This window comes from Garra rufa, unplaced genomic scaffold (genome assembly GCF_049309525.1).
Source record: "Garra rufa unplaced genomic scaffold, GarRuf1.0 hap1_unplaced_047, whole genome shotgun sequence".
Taxonomy (NCBI): domain Eukaryota; kingdom Metazoa; phylum Chordata; class Actinopteri; order Cypriniformes; family Cyprinidae; genus Garra; species Garra rufa.
Genome location: NW_027394322.1, coordinates 79,648 through 92,394, shown reverse-complemented (window position 1 = coordinate 92,394; position 12,747 = coordinate 79,648). Strand labels below are relative to the sequence as shown.

Here is a 12,747-nt window from a genome sequence, read left to right as displayed (position 1 = left end):
TATTGTCCTAACTTGATTCTGTAAGTTTTTCCTTTATTATGTTAATTTCCCATGTTTAAATCCATTTTGCAGATCATTATTGTATAATATATAAACAATAATAATATAATAATAGTATATCATTTGCCATAATTTTTGACATTTTTGCCTTTATTATGATAGCGAAGTAGGAGAGAGATCAGGATCAGTCCTTCGAACTGAAAATTATCAACTAAAAATGATTTATATTGTGTCCAAAAATTAACTTTAGAGAAAATCATTAATGAATAATATAGAAAAAAAACTATTTATTTTGCATCCAATGTTCTGTATAGAGTGTTTTTTTTTTTCATATTGGCGGCACTAAACGTAAATAACGCCACTGAACTGAATGAAGCTTGAATATTTTGCTGATTATTCCTGCCGAAAATGGATCCATTATTGTCATGATTTGGGCTGTACTAATCAGTCAGACCATGAAAAACATTTTTTATAGACTGCCAAAAGATATATAACAAATCAAGGAGAAGAGGAACAAAAGGCGTTTGTGGTTGGTCAAATTGAAGAATGCAATCTAAAATTCAAATTTTCTTTCATTCTGTTTATTTCCTGTCAGAACCTGAGGTGGATGGAGTCCAATCGTTTCGTGTGGACGGACGGTCTGCAGGTTCTCTTTGTGTTCCAGAGACTAGGTAAGCCGACCGTGAGACATTAGCCAAACCCCAAAATAGATTTCACGCGAGGGTCACTGTCAATCTCGTCAAGAACCTCTCAATCACTTACTAAATTTATCTCTCATGATACAAAAGCTGTCGTAGAGGTGTCCAATTAGAAGTTAACCATTGTGTGTTGATGGTTTTGTGTCTCCCCAGCTGCTGTGTTGTATTACTACTTCTACAAACGTACAACCGAGTACCTGGGAGACCCTAGACTTTACGAAGATTCCCCGTGGCTCCGTGATGCATTCGCTAGAGCCCGACAGTGAAACAAAGCACCTGGAAACCAAATCCAAATGGTGCACGAGGGACGTTAACATTGTGGAATATAACACACGACCGAAGCATTTCAAGAAACAAAACAGATGGACTCTTTCAGAGCTCTGCCACCGTAAAACAAACTAATGAATTGTAGAAAAGAGCCAAGATGGCTTCTATGGAGCACACTGGCAGATGGAGAGATCAAATAGGACAAATGATCTAACTGCCGGCACCAGGTGTAAAGCTGCATTCATCATAAATTGCTTCTTACATGTTGGTTGCGTAGACATCTTGTTGCGTAGCATGAATTATGTACTAAAATGTCTTTTTATATGGTTTTGGATCACTGCTACTGATCATACAGTCGAAGATTTCGTTCACTTCAGTTTGCCTTTGAAACGACGAGTGGAATTTGGTCTGAGGAATCGTCATATTTGTGGGTTTTTTTGTATACTGTGCCCATTTTTTTAAACATTTTGTTTGTAATGTTTTAATAAACATCCTCCAAATGTCACATTCGCTATATTTTCAGTCAACTGTCGACGGAGCATCAACAAAGTGCCTCACTGTTCACCCAACACTAGCAGAGCGTCAGTGCACTTGTTATGCCGTATAGTCGTAATTGTAGTTTCTGTCACTACTGATGTTGTACTAATAAACATTTTCCCTTGGCCTGATTTGTGTTGCTTTACTTCTTATATTTATCGCAAACTGAAGTGTTCAAGGAATAGTTCAACCAAAAATGAAAGTTTGTTGAAATGTACTCACCCTCATGACCAAGATGTAGATGAGTTCGTTTCTTCACCAAAACAGACTTAAAGAAATTCCTGTGTGGAAAGAGTCCAAACATCTGATAAAAACAAACAATAACATTTTAATAAATCATGGTTAATCATGGTTTTCTTTCTTTTTTTTTTGTTTATGATTGCCTTAATGGTTTGTTGTTTTACTGTTAATAAAAATAAGGATTTAAAAAAAAGATTTGCGATAAGCACTCCGATCTGAATCAGAAGATTCACAAAGCATCATTTCAGATCGGGATTTCGGAGCACGGATCACGAATCATTCAATGATTTGCGAACCCGTTCTGAAGGTCTGATCTAGATTAAATGATTCACGAACCCACTCTGAGGCCCTGATCTGAATTAAATAACTCACGCACCAGTTCTGAAGTTCCAATCTTAATCAAAAGATCTGCTCTCCATGCTTCAAAGCTCTGGTCTAAATCAAAAGATTCGCAGACCATCATTTTAGATCGGGACTTTGGGGCGCAGGTCACGAATCATTCAATTTGTGATACGATTTACGAACCCGCTCCGAAGTTCCAATCAGAATTAAATGATTCGCAAAGGAGCGCGGATCACGAATCATTCAATTTGCGATATGATTCACAAACCCGCTCTGAAGTTCCGATCTACATAAAATGATTTGCGAACCAGACCTGATCTGAATTAAATGATTTGCAAAGAAGCACGAGTCATGAATCATTCAATTCACGAAATGATTCACAATCTGCACTCTGAAGTTCCGATCTGAATTAAATGATTCGCGAACCAGCTCTGAAGCTCCGATCTAAATCAAATGATTCGCAATCCACGCTCCGAAGTTCCGATCTAATTGAAATGATTTGTGATCCACGCTCCAAAGTTTCAATCCGAATCAAAAGATTTAAGGCCCGTTCACACCAAGAACAATAACGATAACTACAAATGCAGTGATAACTATATCTGTATCCACATCAGTGAACAATAACCATCTGTTTTTGTAGCATCTAAACAGTGAATTTAGCGTAAACTATCTGATCTCTAACGTAGTCAATGAAGTGGAATAAAAACAATACATACTCTTTTCTGCTGCAACTTCAAAGGAGGCAAGGCAATGTTGTCCGAATTAGCGTTGAATTCCTGAGGTAGTTTTGTGTTTTATGTTACTCTGTTTGCTGTGCAATGTCAGTTTGCTTCTTTACAATGTTGTCTGCTATTTTAAATGCACAAGCAAAAAAATCATTCTGAAAGTGATCCCAACGATATTGTTGCCCTGTATCGTTATCATTATAGTCGTGGTGTGAACTCTGCTATTCGCTTAAATTTGAAACGATTTTTAGAACGTTATCTTTATAGTTATAGTTCTTGTTCTTGGTGTGAACAGGCCTTAAGAAACATCATTTCAGATCGGGAATTCGGAGTGTGGATCACAAATTATTCAATTCACTAAGGCCCCGTTTACACGAAGGGAAGACGCAGATATTTCCCTGCGGTTTGGCCTGTCATTTACACGAAAACCCCGTTTTTATCACAGAAAACGATTATTTCTAAAAACTCCGGCCAAAGTGGATAAATTTGAAAACGCCGTTTTCACGTTGTAGTGTGGACTGTGGAAACGGAGGCTTTTGAAAACGGTGACGCATATTTATAGTCATGTGACGCATATTGTACCAATAGATATCTACACCAGTAATTGTGCCTGTGTTATTCACACACTGCTGCTAAAAAGATTTACCTTGTACACTCTTCAAATTACAGTCCTAAAAAGATGGCAGAAAATTTACTCACAGTTGCTGTCCTGCAAAACATGACGACAACTGCTTTTCAGATAAAATATGAATGAGCGTGATATAGACGCGTCAGTGGATGATGAGATATTTCCGTAAATTATCCCGCCAGAAGAATTGCGTGAAAACTTATTGCGTCTGTATAATTTTGGAGACTTTACGCATGCGCAGTAAGGCGAATTTGATGTTTTCCTACGTTTCAGTGTGGATGAGAAACTTTTGGAAAACGCTTGGAAACGCTAGTGTGGACGGAGAGCGTTTTAAAATGAAAACTCCGTTTTCAAATGTATTCGGATTAATGTAAACGTAGCCTAAATGATTTGCGAACCTGCTCTGAAGATCCAATCTACATAAAATGATTTGTGAAACCCACTCCGAAGTTCCAATCTGAATCAAAAGATTCGCAAACCATCATTTCAAATCAGGACTTCGGAGTGCGGATCACTAATCATTCAATTCACTAAATGATTTGCGAGCCTGCTCCGAAGTTCCGATCTGAATTAAACGATTCACAAACCAGCTTTATGTTCCGATCTAAATCAAATAATTGGCGATCCATCCAAGGAGCGCAGATCACGAATCATTTAATTCGTGAAATGATTCGTGAACCTGCTCCAACATTACAATCTACATAAAATGATTGGAGAACTATTCCCGATCTCAAATAAATTATTCTCAAACCCACTCCGAAGTTCCGATCTAGATCAAATGATTTCACTATCAGTGCTACAAAGTTCCAATCTAAATCAAAAAATTCACACGCCGGAATTTGAGCACGGCTCGCGATTCACTCTAATGATGAATTGATTTGTGAACCTCTTTTTAAAGTTCCTATCTGCATAAAACAATTCACGAAGCAGAAGTTCTGAACTAAATCTAATTATTTGCAATCTGTGCTCAGTCCAGACTTGAATAATGATTGTTATCTATATTTTCAGATCGGGACTAATAGCACAATTTGCAAAATGCTTAGCGAACCCCATCAGACGCCATGATCTAAATTAAATGATTCTCGATGCGCGATCCGATTGGAGCACTTCGATACAGTGAATCATTTTCTGACGCAATTGTTTAACGGATTCTGAGTTTTGAAAAGCTCTGTTTCACTTATACATGCTTTTCAAAATCATTACAAGCAACGTCGAAATGTGAATTTGAATGGCATTTTTGATCATTTGTTTGCCAGTGAATCGCTTGAACTGGATGATCCAAGTCACGAGTTTGAATCAATCCAGCGTAAATGACTCACTCAATTGATTCAGTTTGTTTGTTCCCTTGCTTCTTGCGTCTTCAGCCATGTTTACAGGACACTGTCAGTACTACTACTGATTTAGCTCGCGAGTATTTACGGCATTACCTGAAATAAGCGGAAACGGTATGATGTGCACAAATAAAATATCCCTATTTCATTCCAAAGATAACATCCATAACAAAAATGTACGAACAGATTCAGGTGAGGTAACCAGTTTACTGTCTGCTAACTAGTGAAACACTAGTGAAACACATTAATTTAATGAGTTGCAATCTTAATTCACTATATTTTAAATAGTTTGGCCACTGCAGTTCAGTTGGTGACAGTTCAATATAAAATCAGCTAAAGCATTCAGTCATCTCATGCCACTGAAGTGAATGTTACTGTATATTATATTATATTATTGGTGAGCAAGTGATGTAATGCTACATTTTTCCAAATGTGATCCGATTAACTTTTTTGGGGGGGTGAACTATTTCTTTCAGACGTCATGGCACATGTCTGTAGTCGCTTTAGCGCTAAAACAGGCGACTATCTCCACGCTGACAGACTGTTCTATTCTGATCAGTCAGATTAAGCTTGGATTGGGGTTTTACGCTCCACAAACAGCCTGCAGGACAAAAATAGCATGCTATGTTTTCAAATACCCAGCCAACTCACTCCTCACATCGTGTGAGGACGAACGTCAAGCCATTTGGAGAAATGTAGCATTACATCACTCGCTCACCAACGGATCAATACTTTAAAATGTCTAAATATAGAGATTTAAATAAAGGAAAATGATTCTTGAGAATGAAAAAAATCTGTAACAGTGGACACATCAAATGAAAACCAAGAAACATTTTTGATTTTCTAACAAAAACTGTTTATTTGTGAAATATTAGCCCATAATCCCACCCATCATGCCAGTGCAAACTTCATCTGAAATCCCAGTGCTTCTGTGGTAAAGCTTGAACTCCTGGAAAAAATGTTCTGATCACCTTGGAATGTTTTCCTGTACATGCCATTTCCACAACCTGATGAACACAAATGCAACAGATGACAATTAATTTATGTCCAGCCTGAAGAATTCAGGGACAGTAAATACTACAAATAAAATCAAGCTACAGACCAGCATTGTTATAGTTAACTAAAACCATAAAAAACTTGAAATATGTTACCTGAAATAAAATAAACTTCAACTGAAATAAAATATAAAAACTTAGTTTATTCCAAGGCAAATTTTCTCATTTAAATTGCTGTACTAAAACAAACTAAAATACAAATGAATAAAAAGTTTATAGACATTTAAAATAATAATAATTAAACTTACAAAACACAACAAAATTACTAAAACTTTAAATATAAAATAAAAAATAAGAGTAATATATGGACGCCTGCTTCCATCGCAGAATAAAAAAAATGTAATTATGAATTTTTTTCTTATATTAAACTAAAATCATGACAAAAAAACTTTTATTAAGTTTAACTTTATTTACTAATATAAACAAAAAAAGGAAATAAATAAAAAAACTATATGAGATTTTTAAATGAAATGAAAGAAAATTAAAACTAATATATGGAAGCCTGCTAAAAAAAAGTAATTGGTAAGATTAATTGTGCGATTGATATTAAAATATTAAAAAACTAAAATCCATTAAATACACTTTTACTGAAATAAAATATAAAAAAAACATTTTTTTATTAATTAATAATAAAAGACTAAAGACTAAAAAAAGACATTAAATTAAATGAATATAAAACTATATGGAAGCCTTGTTAACTGAAATTAACTGGAAAAAAAATAAGGAAATGTAAAATATTATTAAAAACTAATATATGAAAGCCTGCTTCTGTTGTGAAATACAAACAAATAAAGGGATTGCAATTTTTTCTTCTTTTATTAAAAATAAACTAAAAAAAACATCAAAAAGAATGTTACTTAAAATAAAATAAACTATTTAATAAATGTTTAAATTATAAATAAATATTTAAATAAACATTTTATATCAAAAGGCAACACTGCTTATTTTTATTAAGTTTTACTTTATTTACTAAAACTGAAAATTAATAATAAAAAAGCGATATAAACATTTCTAAAAAAAACAATAACTGAAATTGAAATAAAAACGAATTAAAAAATATTAATAAAAACTGTAATATTTGGAAGCCTGCTAACTGCTACTTTTTTCTAAATAAACTAAAACATTTATTTTATTGCAAGGCAACATTGCTAATTTTTATTAAGTTTAACCTTATTTACTAAAATAAACAAAAACTGAAAATTAATAATAATAAAAGACTATATAAAAAAAACATTAAATTAAATAAATATAAAAACTGTACTATATGGAAAGTTCATTAATTGAAATGAAAATAAAAAACAAATGTAAAATATTATTAAAAACTAATATATGAAAGCCTGCTTCCACAGTGTAAAATAAAAAAGGGATTGCAATTATTTTATTAATTATTTTATTTTTATTTTATATTAAAAAAACTAAAAAACATAAAAAGTGTTACTTGAAATAAAATAAACTTTAACTGAAAATGTATTTTATTCCACTATTAACTAAAATGAAAATAAAAACAAAAATATTAATAAAAACGGTAATATATGGAGGCCTGCTTCCGCTGTGGAATAAAAAAAGAAAACAAAAAGGTAACTGTGTTTTTTTTCTTATATTAAAATAAACTAAAAAAAATTATTTTATTATAAGGCAACATTGCTAAAATTAAGTTTAATTTTATTTACTAAAATAAACAAAAACTGAACATTAATAATAGTAATAATAATAATAAAAAACTACATAAACATATCTTTAAAAATTTCTTTAACTGAAATAAAAAAAAAACAAATTCAAAATTATTAACAAAAACTAATATATGGAAGCCTGCTTCCACTGTAGAATAAAAAAAAAAAACTTAAATTAAAATAAACAAAAAAAGTATTTTATTGCAAGGCAACATTGCTTATTTTTAAGTTTTACTTTATTTACTTAAAAAAAATTATATATACATAAATATAAATGATTATATATATATATATTTTTTTTTTTTATATTATATTTTATATATATATATATATATATATATTAAAAAAAAAAAAAAACATTAACTAAATTTAATTATTACTAAAAACAGCAACTTTTTTCTTATATTAAAATTAACTAAAAAAGGTATTTTATTCCAAGGCATAATAATTATAATAATTAAATATTAATAAAAACTGTAATATATGCAAGTCTGCTTCCGCTGTAGAACAAATAAAATAAAAAGGTAATTGCAACTTAAAAAATAAAAAATAAAATAAAATAATAATAAAATAATAAATTTATTATTCATTAATTCATTTTCATTAAGTTTAACTTAAAATAAACGAAAACTGAAAATTACTAAAAACTAAAAAAAATACATAAAAATAACAAAAACTTCAACTGATATATATATTCAAAATTCTGATTCAAAAATACTAATTTAAAATATTAATAAAAACTGTTATATGTGAATAAAAAAATATAACTTCCGTAATTTTGAATTTTTTCTTAGAATTCTGCATTTACATCTCATAAATTTTTTTGCCATAAAATAGGTAACTACGACACTTTTATCTCACAATTCTAACATTTTACCTTGCAATTGTGAATTTATCTCTCACATTTCTGACATATTGTGAGATATAATTAGAATTACAAGAAATGTGAGATATAACATCACAGCTACACAAAAAATTGTAACACCAAAGACAGTAAAGACACTCACTTTCAGACATAAATGCCGACCCACAGTAAGAGGAACAAGACACCAAAGCCCATGAAGAGCGACGCCACCAGAGAAATGAGCAGCTCTTTGTACAGATCTCTCGTGTACTTCGTGGACGTTACTTCATATCTGAGAGAGAGTCAAGGACGCAAACATCCAAACACATCACAAACACCTTTCTGATTACAAAACATATTGAAGGATACACAAAGAACCAGGCGGTGAAGAACATGCCGATGGCCAGCAGCACCACGGTGAGGTGAGGAAACACAGCCGGGTTCACCGGACTGGTGTATCTAGTCATGGCTTCCAACTCCTGCACAGAATCAGTCATTTACACATTAGTGGACATGCTTTCTGACACCTGAAGACGTCTACCAGCATGCAAAATAACTAAATAATCAGGTAGAAAACAACACAAACACGGCATAAAGATGATGGAAAAAAACAGGTGTATTGAACTGATATGGATTTCACATTAAATAGACAGATTTTTTAAGCACAGAAATGTGAACATTACCAAAACTGTCGATAAATATTAAAAAAAAGGCAACACAAATGTGAAAACTGACACACTTATTGAATGAACTGCCGAACCTAAATTTAAACACTTTTACAAATTCACATTAAGCTTATACAAATAGACATTTATGACTAAAAATGTGCATGTTATCATTTTGTTATTATCTGTAATTAACGTTATTATCTATATGCAGTGCAAACACTGCACTCCTGACTGCAGCTAACAGCTAAAGCTATCAAACTGCTGCAACTGCTAACAAGACAGGAGCGATTAAAAAATACTAGACGCGTTGTTTACAGTTTCATTTCATTTCTAGACTCTGAAGGTTAAGAAATATAATAATTTGTAATAAAATCATGCGTATTTACCATCGTGTGACAGGTAAAGGCAGAATCTGTCCGACCGGAAGAAGAGCTAGAACAGCCACGTATGTGAAGAGTGACCGGAAGAGGAGTGACTAACAGCGTAATACAAAATATAAGTCCGTAGACGCCGCTCCGTAGATGAGATAGGGCCGATTGCAGAACAGCAGAACCATACGTCACAGCAGTCACACGGCAGCAGCGCCACGGCAGCAGGCTCAGACGGTAGTGGGCGGAGTCTCCATCTGAGATCGAAAGTGGGTGAAAATAATGATCAACTTATATTTTTCTATATATTTTTAAACAGTATAAACTGAGTACAAAGCTCAAACAAAAAACAAAACAAAACTTGAGCAATAGAATGTTTTTATTTAGTTAAACCATATTTTTTACCTAATCATTTCAGTATTAACCAATTTTTCATTGTACATAATACCATGTACTATACACTATACCCATCATAAACTGGATTTTCCAAAAAATATTACAAAATCAAACAAAACATATAGCACAGAAGGCACACATTTAACAACAATAATAACCACACATTACTCGCCTAACTAAATTAGTTTAAACCTAAAATAAATCAAAACTCTTTAAACATGCAATTAATCCAGAGGCATGATTTGTTCACACACTCATTAAGGAAATGTCCATATCATCCTTAAATTCAAAGTGAAACATGAAGGGCTCTTTGGCCAGCAGACTCTCATCATTTGTTTCTGCCATTATAAAAGTTCATTATGTTGCTGCACATGAAATATAACGCGAATAACATTAAACAAATATTTTTTTATAAGGTTACACACTGATTATTTATAACTTAAACCCCATTTTTCTACCCATCCGTTGGTCGCGCATATACGCCATGTTTGTAGTTTTTTTTACACTTTTTATGCGTATTTGTAGTTCTAATCAAATCCTCGTTCAACACGCAATGTGTTGTGGGCAATATAATAGCCGTTAGAGTGCGCATTAATCCGTACTTCGAATTCTAAAGGTAAATTGTAGTAGACCGTCCGGAAATCTTTGGAATACTTTTTAGGACATACCAATTCTATTTTCGAATACTATTTAGGACGGATATTTTGTGGGACCTGATTGGGCTGCAGCAGGAGACTCCGCCCACTACCGTCTGAGCCTGCTGCCGTGTGACTGCTGTGACGTATGGTTCTGCTGTTCTGCAATCAGTCATTATTGGAGTAGATAGATAGATTTCTGTTAAAGTTTATTTATTTCAAGTAACACGCTTTTAAATGGTTTCTAGAGGAGTGACTTACAGCACAATACAAATGTACAATTACAAACGGTCCATAGATAGATAGATAGATGACAGATAACTTTATCTATTTTATTTTATTTCAAGTAACAAGTTTTTCAATGGTTTTTAGCATAGGGTTTTTAGAGGAATGAGGGAATGACTCACATCACAATACAAAATAAAAGCCCCAACTCTCCATAGATAGATAGATAGATAGATAGATAGATCACACACAAGTACCATTTTAAATTTAGTATCCAGAAAAATATTTATTTAATTTATGCATCATGCTTGCATGCATTTGTATTATGACATCAGTAAACATACATGTCAAAAAAGTGAGACAAATTATTATGCAGATGAACTAAAAATAACGATTATGCATCAATATACAACAGAGGCTTTCAGAAAGCTCAGATAAAGCAATGGAGATGAGAAAATGTAACAAACACAACAGTGAATCAACAGTTTTTTAATATTTTAGTTCTTACAGGGCTTAAAGCCATAAAGATAAACATAAGACAGACAACTGAGAAAAAAAGTCTTTGATAAACATTTAAAAATGTTAAAAATAAAAAAATGTAATGTTTTTAATCAATTACGTCATGATTAACAGAGAACAAACAAATCATAAATGTAGTAAAATTACGTTATACAAATTTAATGACGAGTAAAAAGAACAGAAATAAAGGATACTGTTGTACATAATGAAAGATATGAGTTATAACAAACAATAAAAAAACAAACTGAACTCTCACAAGAACATTTTATATATTACAGAGTTTTTAAACAGTTTTAGATGTCACAGAAAACATTAGAAAAACATATTTACAGTGCATAGTTTGGAAGTGCTTCCACAAGAGGCTGGTTTATTCTGGACAGAATATGTGATATTCTCAATGATTTTTAAAAAAGAACCATATTTTAGATTTCAAAAGCTCATCTCAGATGTTTTATACTCAGGATCAGTATCATTAGTATGGCATTATGGAAATTGTAATTTTAGTGCACAACATTTTCAGTCAACACTTTCCTGGTTCTTCACATGATTTGACCACGACGAACATAATCACATATTACCCAGCCTTACAAAGACTACATTATGGCTTTCCTTATTGCTTTAAACAAGATCTAGAACATTACAATGTTTATGTGTACAAAGTACAAAAAAAGGACAAAAAAGACTTCAAATATGGTGTTTGAAATGTACATAGTGCTGGATTACACGAAAGACAATAAATCTGGTAAAAAAAAAAAAGGATTTTTTTTAAAGACGATGAAATTAGAACAAATCTACTGGGTTTTGTTTAGTAACACTGACAGTTTGGGACATTGTCTGACAAATTCTCTGAAAAAAAAAACAAAAAAAAACAGAGATCTTTCTGACCAAGTGGTTAGATACAACTTTACAAGACTCAAAAGATTCAAAAATGTATTTTGAACACAATCATTGGTTACGGCTTAAGTATAGTATGCAGAGCAGCATACTAGAAGGTAAAACAATGTATTATAAAGAAATTAATAAAGTAACAAAGTAAAGTACTCATAGTGAAACTCAATTTGAAGTGTTTCCTGATTTAAAATGCTGATAATGATCCAGTGTTTTACCACAGTGTTTGACTTGTGATTGCTTGGTTCCAGTGTGAAATCTATCCAGTTTTAAAGAGAAATCCAGTGGCTAACTTACACAAATCCAGTCTTTGCTTTGATTTATGGTTGCTCTTTTCATTCTTTCTTGAGATGAGCTGATATCTTTATTTCAGTAACTATTCATCAACCATATTAAATGTAGATACACTCTTAAAATTAAAGGTTGGTTCCACGAAGAACCTTGAACATCTATGGAATGCAGAAAAGGTTCTTTAGACTTTTAAAACGTTCTTCAAATTGGTTCTTTTAAGATCTGTTTACTGAAAGATTCTTTGGAACTTTTATTTTTAAGAGTATACTTTCGACAACTACAACTGTATCTCTCCAGTGGACATGACTGCAGAAATGAGGCTGTTAAATGTAAAGACCCTGCCTGTTTATTATTGCTTAAAACCTCTGTAGCGTTCGACAGCAGTTATGGGAAGTTTAACTAAATGTGAGGTAAATAACC

General features: G+C 32.3%; 2 protein-coding genes across 2 annotated transcripts; one reads left to right on the top strand and one right to left on the bottom strand.

Annotated features, from left to right (window-relative positions):
• Nucleotides 1-595: 595 nt before the first annotated feature.
• On the top strand, nucleotides 596-1,692 carry LOC141315899 (transmembrane protein 138-like; the record flags this gene model as incomplete). Its single annotated transcript, XM_073832738.1, has 2 exons — nucleotides 596-671; nucleotides 852-1,692. Coding segments are annotated over 2 exons (189 nt in total), but the record flags the coding sequence as incomplete, so codon positions are not given.
• Nucleotides 1,693-5,600: 3,908 nt separating this feature from the next.
• Nucleotides 5,601-9,472, bottom strand: tmem258 (transmembrane protein 258). The gene is made up of 4 exons (XM_073832739.1): nucleotides 9,392-9,472; nucleotides 8,707-8,816; nucleotides 8,501-8,629; nucleotides 5,601-5,775 (listed from the first exon to the last, which is right to left on the bottom strand). Exons 1-3 carry the CDS (start codon nucleotides 9,392-9,394, stop codon nucleotides 8,503-8,505), a joined length of 240 nt encoding a protein of 79 aa, XP_073688840.1. The 5' UTR covers nucleotides 9,395-9,472; the 3' UTR covers nucleotides 5,601-5,775; nucleotides 8,501-8,502.
• Nucleotides 9,473-12,747: the final 3,275 nt, after the last annotated feature.

Excerpts from the sequence above, each read along its gene's own strand:
- tmem258 (XM_073832739.1), bottom strand. Across the intron at positions 8,630-8,706 it reads TTCACCGCCTGGTTCTTTGT|ATATGAAGTAACGTCCACGA; the intron begins GTATCCTTCAAT and ends ACTCTCTCTCAG.